The sequence below is a fragment of the Corvus moneduloides genome, chromosome 8, assembly GCF_009650955.1.
Source record: "Corvus moneduloides isolate bCorMon1 chromosome 8, bCorMon1.pri, whole genome shotgun sequence".
Classification (NCBI taxonomy): Eukaryota; Metazoa; Chordata; class Aves; order Passeriformes; family Corvidae; genus Corvus; species Corvus moneduloides.
Window position 1 is genome coordinate 35,263,781 of NC_045483.1, and position 19,292 is coordinate 35,283,072.

General features: G+C 46.7%; 1 protein-coding gene across 4 annotated transcripts in view; it reads left to right on the top strand.

Moving 5' to 3' along the window:
• Positions 1 to 19,292, top strand: part of PRKG1 (protein kinase cGMP-dependent 1) — a 370,739-nt gene that overhangs the window by 341,389 nt on the left and 10,058 nt on the right. For all 4 annotated transcript variants that reach the window (XM_032115877.1, XM_032115876.1, XM_032115878.1 and 1 more), the window contains 2 exons: positions 5,035 to 5,131; positions 15,572 to 15,711. In XM_032115877.1, the coding sequence (XP_031971768.1) occupies positions 5,035 to 5,131; positions 15,572 to 15,711 (237 nt within the window). The remainder of the gene's footprint in view (positions 1 to 5,034; positions 5,132 to 15,571; positions 15,712 to 19,292) is intronic.

Here is a 19,292-nt window from a genome sequence, read left to right on the forward strand (position 1 = left end):
CTCACATCACTTTCAACTCTGAAGCCTGCTGGTGACAGGAATTCCAGCTGTGTCCCTTTGGAATTGCACCTTTCTTCACGCAACAGCACGAATCCAATCTAGGGAGCTTTCCATGATTTCAGGATACCAGGCAGGCCAGGTCCCATGGATAGACCAGACTCAGGTGGGTCATTTCATCCCAGCCAAAATACGGACAGTCAGATGGGGAGAAAGAGCAGTCACAGAATTGGGGATTTGGGGGAATTTTTGCTTTCTTCTACACAGATTTTTTTAAGTGCCCCATCAGCTGAAGCAGCATTTAATAAGAAACAAATTGTGGCTGCCCCATCCTTGGAAGTGTTCAAGAAAGGGTTGGGAGCAATGTGGTGACGTGGAAGGTGGTTGGAACAACATGATCATGAAGGTCCTTTCCAAGCCAGACTATTCCATGATTCCCTGACCCCTTTAGAATCTTGCTGTATCTTAAGAACCATGAGGAGAGGACTTTTAGTGGGCACAGAAATAGGGTTTAGTTTTGGCAAATATTTCCCTCCCCACCCCACCTGTGGATCTCAGGCTCATTTCACCTGTGTCCCCTTGCAGGCTGGCTCTGATCTCACCATCCAGGTGCCACCATTCCACCTTTCCCAGTTTTCACAGAGATTCCATATTTACTTCTCCAGAAATGCATCTCCTCAGTGATGGGTGAGGTAGTGACCAGGCTGACCAAAAAACCAAGTAACAGGCTGCTGGTGTCTGTCAGTGGGGAAGGCTCCCAAATTCTGGGTTTATCCCCCCAAACCGGTGGCATTTGCTCGGATCAGGGCGGTTGATTCCCATTTGGTTGCAGTTCCTGGCTGGCTGGCAGTCTGCAGGTGGAGAGGAGCCAAGTTTTCTCTGGAGATGACAGTTTGCTAACAGATGTCTGATGTTTCCCAACACGCTTAGGATGGGATTCAGGAGCTACTTTAGCTGAGCTGAGCAGCTGGGTAATTGCAAACCTTTGCTCCTCACATCTTCTTGTTGATCAGCTGCCCGGGTAACGCGATTATTTCAATTTTTTCGTTGTTGTTCATAGGTTTAGGAGGCAAAGCTTGAAATATCTCTCAGAGTAATCATTGTCCTAGGAGGCAGTGGCTCATTTAAATGGGGGGAAACCTCCAAAAGTGCAAGGAGCCACAGGATTTCCTCTCCCCTTGGGCAAAGCATTGCCCAAACACTTGGGCTGTGGCTCCTGCACTGCCATTTCAAAGGATTGGGGTATTGGAAGATGGAATTTCCTCCTGAGCCCCCTGATTACTCTGGTGTCTTGTACACGCTGCCGGTCCCTGCCAAAGGGGAGGCTGAGGCCAGGCAGCTCCTCAGGAACAGGAGGTTTATTTGGAGGCAGGGAAAGGAGTGGTGTTCCCAAGCCCCAGCTCTTCCAGAGGAGGTTTCAGGAGGTTTCTGCCATTCAGATTCCCAGGAAACCTTGGAGAAGAGCTTGGAGACTCTGCAGGATGCTCTTGCCTAACTCAGACCTGAACATCGCCCGTGCTGCTCTCTGAGGTCCCACCCTGCTGTCAGCTGCAGGAGTGGGCTGTGAGCTCTGCTAGGCTTGGGCTGCTGTCAGTAGGTACAAAACCGTGCTTCAATAAGCAAAAAGTCCCATTAGGAGCACACTGGGAGTTGATTCCTGGTGTCCCACAAGGCTCCTGTGAAAAGCTCAGCCTTCATTTTAAAAGCTCTTTATTAACAGACTTTTCCTTGCTTTTGGATCACACATTCCCCATATCTTTTCTTACTGTGCACTTCCAGCTATGATTTTCCAGACATTTTGACCTGGGATGAGCAGCCCAATTACCAAAATATCCAGGGAAAGGCTCTTTCTTAATTACAGCTAATTCAACTGGAGACAAACAAGCCCAGAAATCCCAGTGCAGGAAGTCCAGGCCTTGTGCCTGCACAGCTCCAGCGTGGCACTGACTGTGCCTCCAAGGTGTCTGCCCAGCACACCTCTTATCCATTAATTCAGGAATTTGAACTCTTCCAGAAGTCAGAAAAGCATTTGATTATTTGGAAAGTCTCCAAGCACTGGCATAAAGCTGGGATTTACAATAAAACTGCCTTTCTGGTTAAAGAGGAGTGGCATGAGTGGCGTCTCCACAGTGGAGAAAAGCACCCTGCCCTGGCACAGGTGGATTTGTCCCACACAGGGATGAGTTATTCCCACCTCATCCTGAACAAGTGGGGTCAAACTGTCCCTACCCTCATCCCACCTCTGTTCTGTGGAACTGCTTCCTTGAGCAGATTGGCCACAGAGGCTCTGGGCTCTCCTCCCTGGGGCTGTTGCAGAGCTGTGTGCACACAGTGCTGTGCCTGTGCTCCGCGATGGCCCTGCTGGAGCAGGGAGGTGCCACCAGGTGTGGTCCCTTCCAGCCTGAGCCATCCTGTGAATATCCCAAACATTCCCGAGTGTCGCAGATTCTTTATTCTGATCCAGAACTGAATGTTTTCCTACAGAAAAATATTAGTATTTCAACTTCTGTGTTCCTTGGCACTGCCCTCCCCGTGCCTTGGAAGGCTCTCTTTGCTTTGGGAGGGGATAAAATCAGACATCACACATGTTTTTCACCATTGTTCTGTCCAGTGAGGAGCTCATGCTGCAAAACCTTGGGAGCTTCCGTTCAGGGAGCAGCATGCTCGGCTTCAGGAATTTGGAAGGAATTCTGAACTTCATGATGAGGATCATACCCCCGATTTCTGATTTAGCTTGGGAATATTTGTATTTTCACCTTTTTATTGACGATATTTATCCTCCAGCTTAGCAGGTTTGAAATGCAGAATGACTTAATTTATAGGAATTTGGTGTTTAAATGGACTTGGACTTTTGTAGCTGGGAATAAAACAGAATTCCAGTGTGGCTGTTGTTGGTGTGCACGGGAAGAGCTTGCTTGCCTGATTTTACCGTGGTTTGGTTTCACTACATATTTTTGGCCTTTCTTTTGGGTTTTTGAGGCTTGTTGCAGTGTATTTAGAGAGAAACACATCCAGTGTGTCCCATCTGCTTTGCTGCACTTGTATGTGCTTGCTCCATCCAAGGAGTCTGGCAGAGGGAATTAGCCAAGGCATTTCCAAAAGCGATCCCAAGGATGCAGCAAGGATTTTTCTCAGCAAAATAATCCAGTTTTATCGTGTTGCAACGCAAATCCAGAAGATTTCAGCCTCCTGGTCCATCCAGGAAGGTGTCCCTGTCCATGGCAGGGAGGTTGAAATCAGATAGTCTTGAAGGTCCCTTCCAACCCAAACCATTGTATGACCCTGGCTCTGAAATTCCATCTGTTTGTGTGTTGGCAGGGAATTTTCCAGGCTGGGATTTCATCTTCCTGGCAATTAGAAATCATTCAAGGTATTTAACTGCTCTGTACATTCATCATGAACTGAGAAGCACTCCCTGCTCTGTCACCCCCGAGATGATGGCTCTGCCGTGCTGTGAATGGGGACGTTTAAATCCTTTTTTAGCGCCAGCTCAGCGCTCACCTCGTGATGAGCACAGAGGGATCAATGAGCAGCTGTGGCACGCAAGGTTATCCCAAGTTCCCAGCGGGCTCCGTGCTGATTGGGTTCCAAAGTCGGGTGCATCAGGAGCAAGGTCACCCATGGGATCTGGTGACAGCATAAAAAATACAGCAGAGCTGAAGTCATCTGTTGACAGCACCCCCTGAGAGAAAATTGTGCTTTATTGCCTCAGACTTGGGGCTTCATGATGTGACACCTCTCACACTGCCAGATTCCTATTTGGAGTTTTCCCTTTCCACTTGGAAAATGACGCAGTTTTGCTCTTTCTCCCCCATTGTCGTTGAGGTTTTAAATAGAGCAGAGGAGGTGGTTTGAAAGGAATCTGTCAATAAATCAGTTCATGCTGTTGATGAAATAATCAGGAGGAGAATGTCCCAAAGCTGGGCAGGTGGGTGCGGGAGTGGGATGGGGGCTCCTCTTCCCACTACTGTCACCCTGCACGAGTGAAGCCCCCAGTGATCCTGCTCTATCTGTTAACTGCAAACTATTCCAGCTAAAATGAAGCCCTGCACACCAAGCCAGCTGCCCCTGCACCTTCCAGGCCTCCCTCCATAATCCAGCACCTTCCCCTGCACCTTCCAGGCCTCCCTCCATAATCCAGCCAGCTCTTTATTCCCATAAAGTCACCAGCAGCCAAAGGTCGGACACGCGCGGGGCCTCTCCGGCAGCCGAATGTCACATTTTATGGAGGGGGTGGATCCTGCTCATCCATTTCCCCTCTGAGCCTTTCTAAAAATACCCTAAACCTTAACAAGGAGCTATTTTGGAGGGATCATGGTCATGGATAGGCATGGGAAGCTGATTTTGGCAGGCTTGCCTGGGCTGGATTTGTGTGCTCCTTACTCAGGGGCTTGGTGTTGTGGGACGGTTGGACATGGGAAAAACAGAGAGCATCGGGATTTTGGGACCTCCTGGCTTGGGATGTCTGCTCTGAGTGAGTTTAGAGGAGGAAAACAAGAGAAGATATCCTTTTGGGAATGTTGATCTGTGACTGAAGTAATTCATTTCGGGCATTTGCAGTTTATCAGATCTGATTTCATAAAACCTGCCTGGGATTTCTCTCCAGGGACCTTTAGTGATCCTGCCACTTCCAATAAACATTTATAGAAACTGCTGCCAGCTTGTGGATAAGAGAAACTTCTAGGAGAGACTTTTACCTTCCAAAAATCCTTAAAGACACCAAAATATTTTTTAAAAAACCCCACGCAGGAGAAGATGGATAGAAAATTCCCAGCTGTAGCCTTGGGAGCTGGATTGCAGCCCCAGGCGTTGGCTTTGCACCCTCAGTAGGGATGTTTGCTATTCCCCCTTGGAAAACTGGAGCTGTGCTGGGATTGGGAGCAGCAGAATGCTGAGCTAAAAGCACATTTTGAGAGCTGAGATGGAAGTGCAGCAGGTAAAGGCTGGGCCAGGCTCCCGCAGCTCGGGGGCGGCGGCGCGCACTGCTCAGGTTTGCACCTCTAAGAAATTTCCATTTTTTCGCCTCAAAACCTCCAGATACGAAGCCGAAGCTGCCTTCTTTGCCAACCTGAAACTGTCGGATTTCAACATCATCGACACCCTGGGAGTCGGAGGGTTCGGGAGAGTGGAGCTGGTAGGTGACCTCTTCTTCTTTGTGTGACGTCCTAAAACAAGTGCTGTGTTAAAGGCTTCATTTTCTGTGGTATTACACCTCAGTAACCCCAAGAAAAGTGATCTGGTGGGATTAGATAGCGAAGAAAGCTGATTTACACTTCCTGAGACATAAAAAAGGTACCAGTAAATGCTTTGCAGTAGCCAAGAAGGATTTATGCCCTGAGAGGAGCACACATCTCCTCTCTCTTAAGTGGTTTATGGCATTGATTTATGGCCTTTTAGAGACAACCTGGAGAGCTGCCTGGCTGGTGAGGGCTGGGATTGGAAAAGCAACCTAAAATCTTACTAAACCAAATCCAGAGTGACAGTAGAAAGCCTTTCCTACACATTTTTTATTCAAGCCTAGAGTGGTTCCACTTGGTCATCCTCAAAGCTGAGCATTCAGCACCTGACCCATGACAATACATCCCAAAGAGGGACTTCTTTTTTTGCGCAGAATTGTAGAGAAAAGACAAAATCCGAGCCTGCTTTCGGCTCTGCTTGGCTTTGGAGCTCTGTGGTCTCCTTTAAAGCAGAGCCTGAGAGGGGGGTGACCCCTTTGTAACACCATGGGAACACAAGAACTTGGAGTAGGAAGGGGGAATTGGGTTACACCACGGAGGAGCTCCGGACACCGGACACTCATGCACTATGTTAGGAACTCCTGCGAGCCTGGGCAGAGTGGGAACAGTTACTGTTGCCACCACAAAACCTCAGGGAAGTCTCCACCCCATGACCCTGCAGGAGCCAAGGGCAGCTGGGGGTTGGAAAATGGGCAAGACGAGGTGTTTTGGTGAGTATTTGTGATGTAAAGAGTAAATTTGGTGTGCAAAGCTCAACCTGCTCTTCCCTGTGGTTTGTTTCTGGCTTTTCCTGTACAGATGTGAAATCCTGTGGAGGAGGGAGCAACTGTGAGAACGCTGATCCTTCCTGGGGCTGGGGGTTTCATTTATTGTTAGTTTGTTTGCTCTTCAGCTGTTGTTCACCAACAGCCTGGGAAGGATTCCCTCGCTGATGGGAAGGAGGTCCTTTCCCTGCTCCTGCTGCAGTCATTGCTATGGATTCTTTAGAGCAGGAGCTTGTGCTCAACCTCTCTTTTGAAGTCCCTCCATCCTCTCCTGACCAGAGATTTGTCTCCTAAATTAACATCACCACTGGCTTCTCTACCCTGGAGTGAGGGACCCCCCAGTTTGGGGCTTGGTTTGAGCCTTGGGAAGGTTTTGGCTTCATTTTTAAGCGTTTTGACACCTCAGCGTGTTCCAGGGCAGGTGCACAGGTTTGTCTCCATGAGGGTTTGCTGGTGGGAGTCTCAAACCACAGCCTGGCCTCTGCCTGTGGCAGCTTTAAGGTGACAGAAACTCCACCCTGGTGTTGCGTGACCCTGGGCCAGCCAAGAGGAAGAGCAGGAGCTGCTCTGTCCCTTCGAGGTGTCAGCTCAAGGAGAAATAATCCATTCTGAGCCGATGTTCACATCTCAGAAGCCTCCAAGAAGCCCTGGAGCCACTTGGGGTGGGAAAAACATTCCTGGAGGTTTTCTTCAGGGGGGTGGGTGCCCCTCTCCTGAGCAGGAAAATGCTGGATAAGCTCATTTTCTGTGGTTCTTAACTGACACTGAATCTCACACAGATAAAACACATTTACAAGTGTGGCCCAACACACCAGATTTTGTTGTTTTTCTTTAAATTTTGTTACAAAGCAAAGAAGATATTCCTTTTGTCAACACGGAGCTTGGAATTGCTGCCTGATGCTTCCACCTCCTCCATGAAAAATATGGTTTATTATTCAGGGCTAAAATTATAAAATATATTGGAGGACTCGGCTCTTTTATTGCCTGCATATGGAAGTGCAGGAATGTTCCTGGAAAACATTCGCAGTTTTTGTGCTTTCCAGGAGTAAAAGGGATCAAGGAAGTGAAGGACATGGCAAGGAAAAGGAATTTTAGAGCTTTGGGCACGAAGTCCCAGGATGTCACTGCTGGAGAGGGCAACTGGTGGTGGCTGGGGGGAAACTGGAGTGTCTGGGGTTGGGATTGGCCAAGAAGGAATAACATTGCCATTGGATGTGGTTTTCCAGACACCTCTGGGAATGCTGGTGGCATGGAGAGGTCACCCTTTCCATGCATCCATGCACAGGGATGTGGTTTTTGGGTCAGACAGCCTAAAATATAAATTAGTTTCAATCCCACGGATGGTTCACGTGGAAATCCCTTTTTGTCTCACTTTTCCAGGCAGTTTGTTTTCTGTATCTCAGGAATAAAGTCCAAAGCATTGGAATTCGTGTTGTTTTTCGGGTTTTCGGTGGCTCCCCGGTGCCTCTTCCAACATCCTTATGGATGCTCCTCTTCATCCCAAACTGGGCTACAGAATCGACTTTTATCCAGGTTTTTCTTGAGGGATAAACCATCCAGGGCTGGAGAAACCACAGCAAACGGCGGGAGCGGACTTTTTGGGATGCATTCACTCCTTTTTACATCTCAGCCTCCGTGCTTGGTGTCAGCTGAGCATCTTCTGCACTGGGATCCAGGGTTAACATTAGGAAGATAGGAATTTCAAGTGCCACCGGGATAGGGAATGTCACTTCATGTGACAGGGGACAGGGACGGAGGGCAGCTGTCCCCAGCCCTCAGAAATCATCTCTGCTGGCCTTAATTGCTCTTGGCTTTGTTCTTTAATTTCCTTTTCACTCAAGTCCTGTGCTCCTGATCATCCGCCCCAGGTCAGTTCTTCCGGGTTTAAATCAAGATTATTTTTGACAGCTCCACAATAAATACATTGGAGTAGCTGAATATCCAGGATTGGAGTCATTTTTCCATGAAATCAGTTCCTGTAGGTGAAGGCTGAGCACAGGGAGACTAAAAATCAGCTCCTTGCCTTCTGCACTCCTTCTGGCTTGGGGGTGGCCCCAAAAAGCAAAATTCCTTTGCCATGTGGAGATTTAATAAAGACACAAATGAAAACATGCACGTAAAACATTCGAGCCGTGTTTTATGGGCTCTGGACAAAGTGGACACAGCGGAATTTTTGCCTTTATTTATGTTTAAAGAGAATCTGGCCCCTGTTCTGAAGTGCAATTAAATCTCTTCCAGCCTCCAGGCTGTTTTATAAACAAAGCCATTAGTGAATTAATTAGATAACGAGGCAAAAACTGCTGCAATTGTCTTCTGATAGCCTGACAGATGCAGAATCGAGATATTTATTGGTGGAAATTTCCAACTGTGTCCGATTTCCAATTCCCAAGCGAGCTGTTTGTCCCAGCTATTGCAAAAAGATCATTTTTCTCTTGGAAATCTCCTGATTTTTTGGGTATTATTGTCAGGAATTGCCTCAGGCTGGGCCAGGGGAGGCTCAGCTTGGACAGCAGCAGGAATTTCTGCATGGAAAGGGTGCTCAGGCCTTGGCAGGGGCTGCCCAGGGAGCTTTGGAGTGCCCATGCCTGGAGGTGTCCAAGGAAGGGCTGGAGGTGGCACTCAGTGCTCTGGGCTGGGCACAAGGTGGGCATCGGGCACAGCTTGGACTCCATGGGCTGGGAGGGCTTTTCCAGCCTCAGGGATCCTGGGATTCTGTGAATTCTTTGGCTTTTGAAAGAATGGATCTTTTGGGTGCCATCAAGGGGAAGAATTGGGGATTTCACTGAGGGATTTGAGATCAGGATCACCTGAGGAAATCCCAAACTCATCTGACAATGTCATTCCTCCTTCCAAGCTGAGCAAAATTCTGATTGGGATGAGCTGACCTTTTTTTTCCATCCCTTCCCAACATTTGCAGCGTATTCCCTTCTCCAGCCTGTGCAGGATGTTTCATATTATCACACAGCCACGAGGGGCTGGGCCACTGCAGAGCCACATTTTAATTATCCCTGGATTTTTAATTCCCGTTGAAACTAAACACATCCTTTGGAGGTGGAAACCCATCCTGGGCCTTGTCTGTTCATGGGAAGAGTCTTGGCAAAGTCTGGAATGATGGGATGTGTTTGGAGCCCACCAAGGCTGGGAATGATGGGATGTGTTTGGAGCCCACCAAAGTTGGGAATGATGGGATGTGTTTGGAGCCCATCTAAACTGAGAATGATGGGATGTGTTTGGAGCCCATCAAAGCTGGGAATGATGGGATGTGCTTGGATCCCATCAAAGTTGGGAATGATGGGATTTGTTTGGAGCCCACCAAGGGTGGGAATGATGGGATTTGTTTGGAGCCCATCAAAGTTGGGCAGGGGCTTCAGCTCTGGTTGGAGGCAGGAATTAAACATAAAAATATATTTACTATTTCCAGCAAATCCAAACAGGGAAGCAGAGCAGGGTTATGTATGGGATCATTGGAGTTTAGCTCCATTTGATACTTCCAAGACCCCACAGCAGCGAGTTTTTCCATTTTCCACATATTTTAGCCAGAGAATCCTTCTTCCTCAATTTACTTTTTCTTGGAATGGTTTTGTGCATGAAACCCTTGACATTCCTCACTGCTTTTTAGCCTTTTGCTTCCAGACATTTCTGAAAAATCCTATTTACCTCTGGGCTTTATAGGAAGACAGAAATTTTAATCTATTTTAATATATTTGCCCAATATTTGCCCTTTCCTTATCAAAAACTTGGCTGTGTTTGTTGTCAAGCAACAAAAATCAGTTTTCAGTGCAGGGATCAGGTTGTGGAATTAAAGGCGTTTAGCACAGTTGAGTATTTGATTAAAAATTGTTAAGTTTGCCTTTTTTAGTGTATAGTTAGTGTACAGTTTTGCAAATTATTTTCCTGTAGAGTCCCACAGTGCTCCAGCTGGGAGAGGAAATTTAGTGCTTTCCCAGCCAGTGGAATCTGGACTTTTCCAAAGAAAATAAGGACTCTGTCATGGACAGTTTCCATCCTGCTGCCCACTTGGAATTAATTCTTGATTCATCCTTCCAAATCCAGCCTACACTGGATCTTCATTTTTACTCCATGACTTTTCTTTCCATCTTCTCATAAAATCCCGGAATCCCAGGATGGTTCTGGTGGGAAGGGACACTAAAGCCCATCCAGTGCCACCCCTGCCATGGGCAGGGACACCTCCCACTGTCCCAGGCTGCTCCAAGCCCCAGTGTCTGACCTGGCATTGGGCACTGCCAGGGATCCAGGGGCAGCCACACCCTGAGCCATGTCTTACATGGGGTTTATTTAAGTCTTGACTTATTTTCTGGCCTAACCCAGCACAGCCTGTTCTGTAGCCAACCCTAAAGTAATGTTGGACTTGAGGTGGGGAGTGGGAATCTAATTTAGATATGCAGATTATCATTTCTCTCTTAGGTCAGGAGAGAGGCTGACTCTGGCCTTAAAGAGATGTGGAAAGTCTCCTAAAAACCTAATCATGGGTAATTGGGGTTGGAAAAGCCCTCTCAGCCCATGGAGTCCAGGCTGTGCCCGATGCCCACCTTGTCCCCAGCCCAGAGCACTGAGTGCCACCTCCAGCCCTTCCTTGGACACCTCCAGGCATGGGCACTCCAAAGCTCCCTGGGCAGCCCCTGCCAAGGCCTGAGCACCCTTTCCATGCAGAAATTCCTGCTGCTGTCCAAGCTGAGCCTCCCCTGGCCCAGCCTGAGGCCGTTTCCCCTTGTCCTGTCCCTGTTCCCTGGCAGCAGAGCCCGACCCTCCCCGGCTGATTATGGGGAATTCTCTTCCATCCTGAGAGAAGGGGAATCCATTCTGAAGGCAAAGCAGGCTGTCCCCTCTCGCTGGGGCAGGAGCAGTCCCTGCTCTGTGAGTGCAGCAGTTCAGCTGTCGGGATCAGCAGAGCTCAGCTTGCAAACGCTGCTCTCAGCAACAGCTGCTGCTATTTTTGTTGGTCCCACCAGATCGAGCTGGGAAACAGGGAAAATGCAGCTTGGGAATGCCCAGCAAGCTGGAGCACTTGGAGTTCAGCTCCCAAGCGCTGCTGTTGAGTCAGTTCTTATTTAATGTGATTGGGAAATACCCTCGTTTCACCAGAGCATGGATTTCTGGCTCCTTTCTCTTGGAAGAATTCCCCAGGAAGCAAAACCCCCCTTGGAAAATCATCTTTGTTGTTGTGGAGATGTCCCTGTGCCTGCAGTGAGTGGCTCAGAGGGACACACAGGGAACTTGTGGGGAGTGGACTCCTCAAAGCCCATCCAGTGCCACCCCTGCCATGGCAGGGACACCTTCCACTGTCCCAGGCTGCTCCAAGCCCCAATGTCCAGCCTGGCCTTGGACACTGCCAGGGATCCAGGGGCAGCCCCAGCTGCTCTGGGCACCCTGTGCCAGGGCCTGCCCACCCTCCCAGGGAACAATTCCTTCCCAAGATCCCATCCAGCCCTGCCCTCTGGCACTGGGAAGCCATTCCCCCTTGTCGTGGCACTCCATCCCTTGGAAGTATCCCGGAATGTTCAGTCACCTCGCTATTCTTCAAGGAAATAAATCCTTCTTTGGGGGCTTATTCTGCATCCTGGTAAATATTTATTAATATTTCCAGTTTCCCAAGGTCGGCTGGGGTTGGATCAGCACGGGAATTGCTGGAGTTGCAGACTGTGTATAACACACAGAGGGCTGATTTACAGGAATACAGGCAGGGAAGGAGGAAGGATAAGAAACACACAGCTCTTTTTTCCCTTTTTTCCCTTTTTTCCATTGAGCTCTGTATTTTGTCTCATCCATCCCCATTTTCCCAGCCAGCTTGAAAAAGCACCAAGGTGTAAAACCGTATTTATTTCTGTATAGCTTAAAACCCAGACAGAAATCAGGCCTGGAGCGTTCTGTGTGTCCTGGAAATTGCAGGAGTTTAAAAACATGGAGCAAAGGAAGGATTTTGGAGTGCTTCCAACAGGACGAGCCAGCTGTGATCCTACAAAACAAGGACATGGAAAACCCAGAGAGGTTGGATCTCTCCTTTTCCCCTGCCTTTCTTTGTCTATAGAATTCCAGACCGGTTTGGGTTGGAAGGGACCTTAAAGCCCATCCCATTCCACGCCCTCCCACTGGATCTATATGTGTATATATTCCATATTTATATTAGCTGTGCACATATATATGCAACATATCTTTTGGATCCATTTTATAGCTTTAGGCAAAATAAAACCATTTATTATTCCATTTTTCTTCCACCTTCTGAGCCCAAACCCAAAGTCCCTGTGGCTCCCTGGGCTGGTTTTCCCACCAGGATTGAAGGACAGGGTGTCCTTAGCAGCCCTTTCTCATCTTCTAAGGATTAATCCTGTTGGGTGTCTTTTAAATTTAAAAATCCAGATGACTCCTACCATTTTTTTTCAACTCTTGGAATGAGATTGGGATTGGACATGGGGGTGGCTTTGTATTAATGAATGTAAGTTTAAGACGTAAAAATAATGTTTGTAGGAATAATTGAAATGACCTGGAATCCCCATAAAAACAGTCCTCAAAGTCACCTCATTTGGCAGAAACCAGAGCAAGGAGAGGACTCAGGCAGGCTGGAAAAGGAGGAAGAGCCTCCAGGGCTCATTTTCCAGGTGATCCAAAAATTACCCCTTGGATTCTGTACCTGGACAGCTCTGGTGCATCAGCTCTTTTAATGCAAATTATTCCCTCTGTGGTTTCAAATTCCAACAAATCCTCTGCCTTCTGAAGCACTGGGAGTGGAAAACAGATCTAAATTCTCCAGTGCAAGCCTTGCCTGAGCTGATTGCGGCTGCCTGATTGATCTAGAGTTAATATTTGCAGCAGTGAGAACATCCTCAACCACCAAATGAAGCCCCTGCCTTCTACTTCCTCTTGGAAATTTCCTTCCCTCGACTTATTTGGAAGTGTAGGAAAGTAGGTGACTTCCCCAGGCTCTCCATCCCTGACAAAAAGAGGAAAAAAAATTTTTTTTAAATAGCCTTTTTCATGAGAGACACAAAAATGAGGTGGTCAAATGAGGTGGTCAAAACCTGTGGTATTAAATCAGGGGACAAGCTGGGATTTATTCTTGGACCCTTTGTTCTGCAATATTGGGATTTATTCTCCTGAGTCTCCACCAGGTTGGTGGGTTTATTTTCACACCCATGCCTGGTACAGATTAACATGAAGAAAATCGGAATCTCAAGTGAATTTAGAGTGCTAAATATTAATTAAATATTAAAACTAAATAGAAATAAATAAATAGAAATAAATATTTTTAAAATATTGATTTTTTTTTATTATTGTTTGATGCCCAAATCAACCAAGAAATGATCAATTTTGCTGCTTGGAGCTGCTTTCTGCATTATTTTTTGTGTGGACATGCTTACATTAAAAAAATCCAGGCTGAAAGAGACCAGATCTGGAAAATCTGATGGGGATTTCCAAAGGCTTTGGTGCGAAGTAATTCGGGGGGCAGCTGCTGGTGCTCGTCCATCACCACATGGACAGGTCCAGTGGGAAGCCAAGAAATCTGGATTCCCACCAAAAGGAAGAGGGATAAGTTCTCCATGGGTTTATGCTTAGTCCTACCAAATTTTAATTATTTCTTTTTTTCAAGTTTTGGTAAATTCTGCTCAGCCCAGATTTCACCGTGATTTTCGTCAGCTCTCTGCGTGACACCTCCCTGCTCCCCTGGCTTGATTCAGATGGGATAATATCCAAAATTTCATGCAAACAGTTAAACCGAAGCCATTTATCGAAAATGAGACCTTCAAAATGAAAGAAACCAAGCCCTAACCCCAACCCAAAAGTGCTCTTTATCACATTTAGGTGGCCAAAAATGCAGGATTTCCTTGTGCTCTGAGCTGTGGTCAAACCAGGATAAGAAATAATGGGGCAGCATGGATAGGGAAAAACATTCTGCTTTACTTTCCAGGGATTGTTTGGGTGCATTTGTCCAAAAATAAAACGGCAAACACAGACTTCCAGCAAAGATAATAATGAGGAGGGTGAATCTCAGTGTGCAAATCAGGACTGGAGCTTTGGAAACACCGAAGTTTTATGTGGGCTTGGAAATGCTCGGGGCTGTGGAGAGTAAGAAGCCCCAAATCTGACTGATATCTATGTTACAGATATTGAAAGAGTTTGGCCACAGATGGGCGGCCTCTCATTTGTTCGACTGTAAATCATTGTGGTGGTGGTGGTGTTGGAAACCTCTTTCCCAGCTGAGGACCAGACTTTTGGGATTGATTTGCTTTAGGTCTGGGTGTCCTTGTGGACTTGAGGCTCCCAGATTGATTTCTGGGGATGCTGGGGATCCCACCCCTCCTGGTGTTCCCTGACCCCTGGGGATCCCATCCCTCCTGAGGATCCCATCCCTCCTAGTGTTCCTTGACCCCTGGTCCCATCCCTCCTGGGGATCCCATCTCTCCTGGTGTTCCCTGACCCCTGGGGATCCCATCCCTCCTGAGGATCTCATCCCTCTTGGTGTCCCCTGACCCCAGAACCACGACAGAACAAAGCAGGTGGACAAGAAACTGTTCGAGGTCATGGGGTGTGGCCTGGGAAAAGCCCCGGGGCAAAGTTTGGATGACACTCTCGGGAACATGGTGGGATTACTGAGGTGTCTGTGCAGGGCCAGGAGCTGGCCTGGCTCATCCTGGTGGGGCTCTTCCAACTCAGCACTTGGTCCTACCAAGGTGCCACGGCTCACACAAACCCACATTCCTGGCACCAAAACAATACAAAAGCAGATCTTGCATTCAATAAAGCCTGACTGCTGAATGTTGCTTCCCAACCCTAAAGAGTTTCTGATGGGGTCAGTGACAGCCAAGCTGCTTCCCTGCTGGCAGGAGCCAAATTCCTACAAGGACACCAAAACAGAAGTTGCCAGATGGCACCTCGTGCTCTAAAGGAGGGAAAGCACCTCAGTGCAATATTGTTGGGAGCAGCTGCCGGGGGAATTCAGCAGAGTTGGAAGCCTGGGAGGTCAGCACCGGGGTTCCTTTGAGAGGGCTGGCCAGGATGGGAAGGGTGGCTTGGCTGCCTTCCAAGCTGGCTTTGGGACAGGGACCTGTCCCTCGGGGTGGCTCAGGATTCAGAAGTTGCCAGGGTTACCCCTAGAGCAAGCAAACAACTCCTGTCAGCCTCAGCTCAGGGCACCAGGGTAAAAATAGGGGGCAGAGGCTTAAGGTGAAAAGCAAAGCCGTGAGCAGGCAGTGCTGCTGCCATTCCCAGCCAGAGCCAGCTGGGGTGAGCTGCAGGAAATGGGGTTGTGGAAGCTGGACGTCAAGGAGCAACATCTCCTGAGCTGAGAGCCACACCCACAGCTGACTTTTCCCTAAAAATTGTGGTGTTTAGAATTGGCTTTTTTAGCAGTAAGCCATGTAGTTAAAAAGCTGGATCGTGAGTGGAGAGGTGGGAGGAACTCCTGGAAGGGAGGGAGGTGGAATTGCAGGGAGGAAGGTGGGATCTCAGGGAGGTGGGATCTCAGGGAGGTGGGATTCCCAGCAGGGAGTTGGCATTCCAGCTGGGCTGTCTAGGGGGCCATGCCCTGTGGATAACCCCGGCCTGTGGTGCCGTGCCCAGGTGCAGCTGAAGAGCGAGGAGGCCAAGACGTTCGCCATGAAGATCCTGAAGAAGCGGCACATCGTGGACACGCGGCAGCAGGAGCACATCCGCTCCGAGAAGCAGATCATGCAGAGCGCCCACTCCGACTTCATCGTCAGGTACTGCCCCCTGCCCTGGGCCCTGAGCCCTCAGCATTCCAGGCATCCACACAGGGATCAGCCAGCCAGCACGGAAAAGCCTTCAGCTCCACTCCTGCAAGAAGGGAATGTGGAGCAGGAGGGACGTGCTGGGCAGAGCTCACTGGTGCTGCCAGATGCTCCATGTGGAATCACAGCATGGTTTGGGTTGGAAGGACCTCAAAGCCCATCCAGTGCCACCCCTGCCATGGGCAGGGACACCTCCCACTGTCCCAGGCTGCTCCAAGCCCCAGTGTCCAACCTGGCCTTGGGCACTGCCAGGGATCCAGGGGCAGCCCCAGCTGCTCTGGGCACCCTGTGCCAGGGCCTGCCCCCCCTGCCAGGGAACAATTCCTTCCCAATATCCCATCCATCCCTGCCCTCTGGCACTGGGAAGCCATTCCCTGTGTCCTGTCCCTCCATGCCTTGTCCCAAGTTCCTCTCCGGCTTTCCTGGAGCCCCTTTAGGCACTGGAGTCACCATCAAGAATTTATACATATATATGGAAATCGGTATATATTTACCATGGCTTGACTTTGCCCCTGCTCAAGGTTAATCTTCCTTTCCCTTCCCAGTTTCTGAGTTTTCCTTCCCACTACGAGAAGCTGGAAGGCAGAGCTTCATCCTTGGAAATCACACAGTGCTGTAAGAAGAGCAGCTGTGTCCAGCGTTTCTCTTTAGGGAATATTTGACAAATCCAGTTCAGCATCCCTGGACTCCTCACAGGCAAACACACTAAAACCACCTCCCTGCCCCAAACCTAACACATCTCCAGGGAATATAAGGGAGTGCCAGGCAGTTTTGGTTGTTTCCACCCTAATAACAACATTCCCTGGCTTTTCAGGGGCTGTGAGGACAGAGGATGCTGCAGCTCAGGATGGAGCAGTGGGTGCTGAGGATCTCTGGGAAGGGCATCCAAGCCAAAGCTGCCTCATCCCACCCTCACAGATGCCTGGAAAACTTTTTTTGCCATAGAAGATGAGCCCCACTCCCAGAAATTGCTCAGGAGACACAAACAAACCCGGGCTGAAACCAAACCCCTGGGATGAATCCCGAGGGAAGCGTGTGGCCAGGCCGGGGCACTCAGGGGGTGTTTCCTTTCTTGATCCCTGGGATTCCCCTGGAGCCCATGGCTTCTCCTCTGATTCATGGGTGACAGCTGGAGCCCGACCCTGCCCGGCTGCCATTCCCTTCAGGATGTGCTGCTGGATCCATAAACGTTCCTTGTTACCCAGGACGGAGCCAAACATTCCCTGTGGGCTGTTCCAGCCTCTGGATTTTTGGATGGCTGAGCTGTTTTGGGATGAGAGGGGAAGTGCAGGGCCAGCCAAGCCACCATTCCCAGAAATGCCCACTCTAAATAAAGCCTGAGCCTCCAAACATCTCTTCACGGAGCCACTGATGCTCAAGGCTGATAAGTGAAATCCTGCTTCATTCCTGCTTTTCATCCTTCAGCGGGGAAGCAGAACAAGGATGTGGTAGCTGGAGGTCTTCTCCTTCCATATCCTGCAGTAATTCCCACCTTTTAGGGTCACAGCCATCCCTGAGTTACATTTAATACCCCATGGAAACCCTGCTCTGGGAAGGGACTTTCCAAGTCACAAAGTCCAGCCTTTTGGTATTGCTAGAAAATATTTGATGGATCCAACTCGGTATCTGCTTCCTAAAATTCCTTCTTTCTATCCTAAAATGATCCCAACCTGTTTATTCCCTTTCTTGAACCAGCTGGAATCACTTTTTTCTCGGTGCAATGGGCAGAAATTTGAATATTTCAGTTATTAATTCAGTTTTGAGCTGACGGATAAAAGGGGGGGGGGGGGCATTAGAATAATCTTGGAGCAAGGACACAACCTCTGGAATATCAGAATGGAAGAGACAAAATTCCCGAAGAACTCGGTTGTTTTTCTTATTTCATTGTGTTGGTTAAAAAGTCAGTGAAGAATAGTTGGGTTTGGTTATGAAAATGAATCCAACCAGGCCAAAGGAGCAGGAGAGGCCAAGGGGCACTGAATGAAACCGGCTTTTGGATAACCCAAAACTCAAACAGAACAAAATGCTCTGGGTTGGATCGGGGCCAAACAGCTGCAAATATCGCCAGGAATAAGGAAATAAATAAAGGAGTTATTCAGGAGTCGTGGCATTTAAACTAAGACTGAACTAATGCCCTTTCGTGTGTCTAAGCTTTATCCTTCCACCACGGCCGATAAGTAATATTTATTTTTTTTTGTAATCTGCACATTTTAGGCCAGATTTAACTCCCATAAAATTTTCAGGAGGGCTGCCTTAATTAGGGCAAATATTTCAGTAGCATTTCAATTACCGAGGAATTTAAAAAGAGAAATGACATTTTGGATTCTTGAAGTTTTCTGTAAACCTCAATGGAGCTGAAATTTATTAAGATAAATGAGATTTTGTCCAAGTGACAAGAAAGAAGTGGGGGCATTTTTGTTAAACCCATGAATTTCAGCATTACTTAATGGTCAGTTATAACTGACCATTGGTTAAGTATAAATATAAATATAAATGTAAATGTAAATATAAATATAAATATAAATATAAATATAAATATAAATGTAAAATAAAGATAAAATAAATATAAATTTAAATATAAATGTAAATATAAGATAAAGGTAAATGTAATTATAAATATAAAATAAATGTAAATATAAATATAAATGTAAGTGTAAATATAAAATAAATAAAAAAAATAAAAATAAAAATAAATATAAATATAAATTAGAGATAGATTAAGATAAATTAAATGTAAATATAAATATAAATATAAATATAATAATAAATGTAAATTAACTGTACATATAAATGTAAATATAAAATAAAGGTAAATATAATATAAATATACAATAAATCTAAATATAAATATAAAATAAATGTAAATATAAAATAAATATAAATAAAAGATAAATTAAGTGTAAATTTAAATATAAATGTAAATATAAAATAAAGGTAAATATAATTATAAATAAATATAAATATAAATATAATAATTAATGTAAATGAACTGTAAATATAAATGTAAATATAAAATAAAGGTAAATATAATATAAATATAAATATACAATAAATCTAGATCTAAATCAAAATCTAAATCTAAAATAAAGGTAAATATAAATATAATATAGATATAATGTAAATGTAAATATAAATATAAATATAAATATAAATATAAATATAAATATAAATTAAATGTAAATATAAATGTAAATGTAAAGGGAAATATAATATAAATATCAATATAAATATAAATGTAAATAGTTGTCTTCCAAAGGAACCAAATCCTGCAGTGTTTTCCCCCTAATCTATCACACAGCTCCATCAAAATAATAACTGGGATCAGCAGGGAGGAGCTGGAATCTGCAAACCCACCTGGTTTCATTTCCATCGTGTGGCAGCAGCTCTTGAATTTTGAACTCCTAGAATTTTTACCTCCCGAGTTTGTAACTCCTGCAAACTGCCAGGAATGCAGGAATTGCACCAGGAGTCACCCTCAGCATTCCCTTCTCCTGCAGAAATTATTAAAATTCATCAACAATTACAAAATTTAA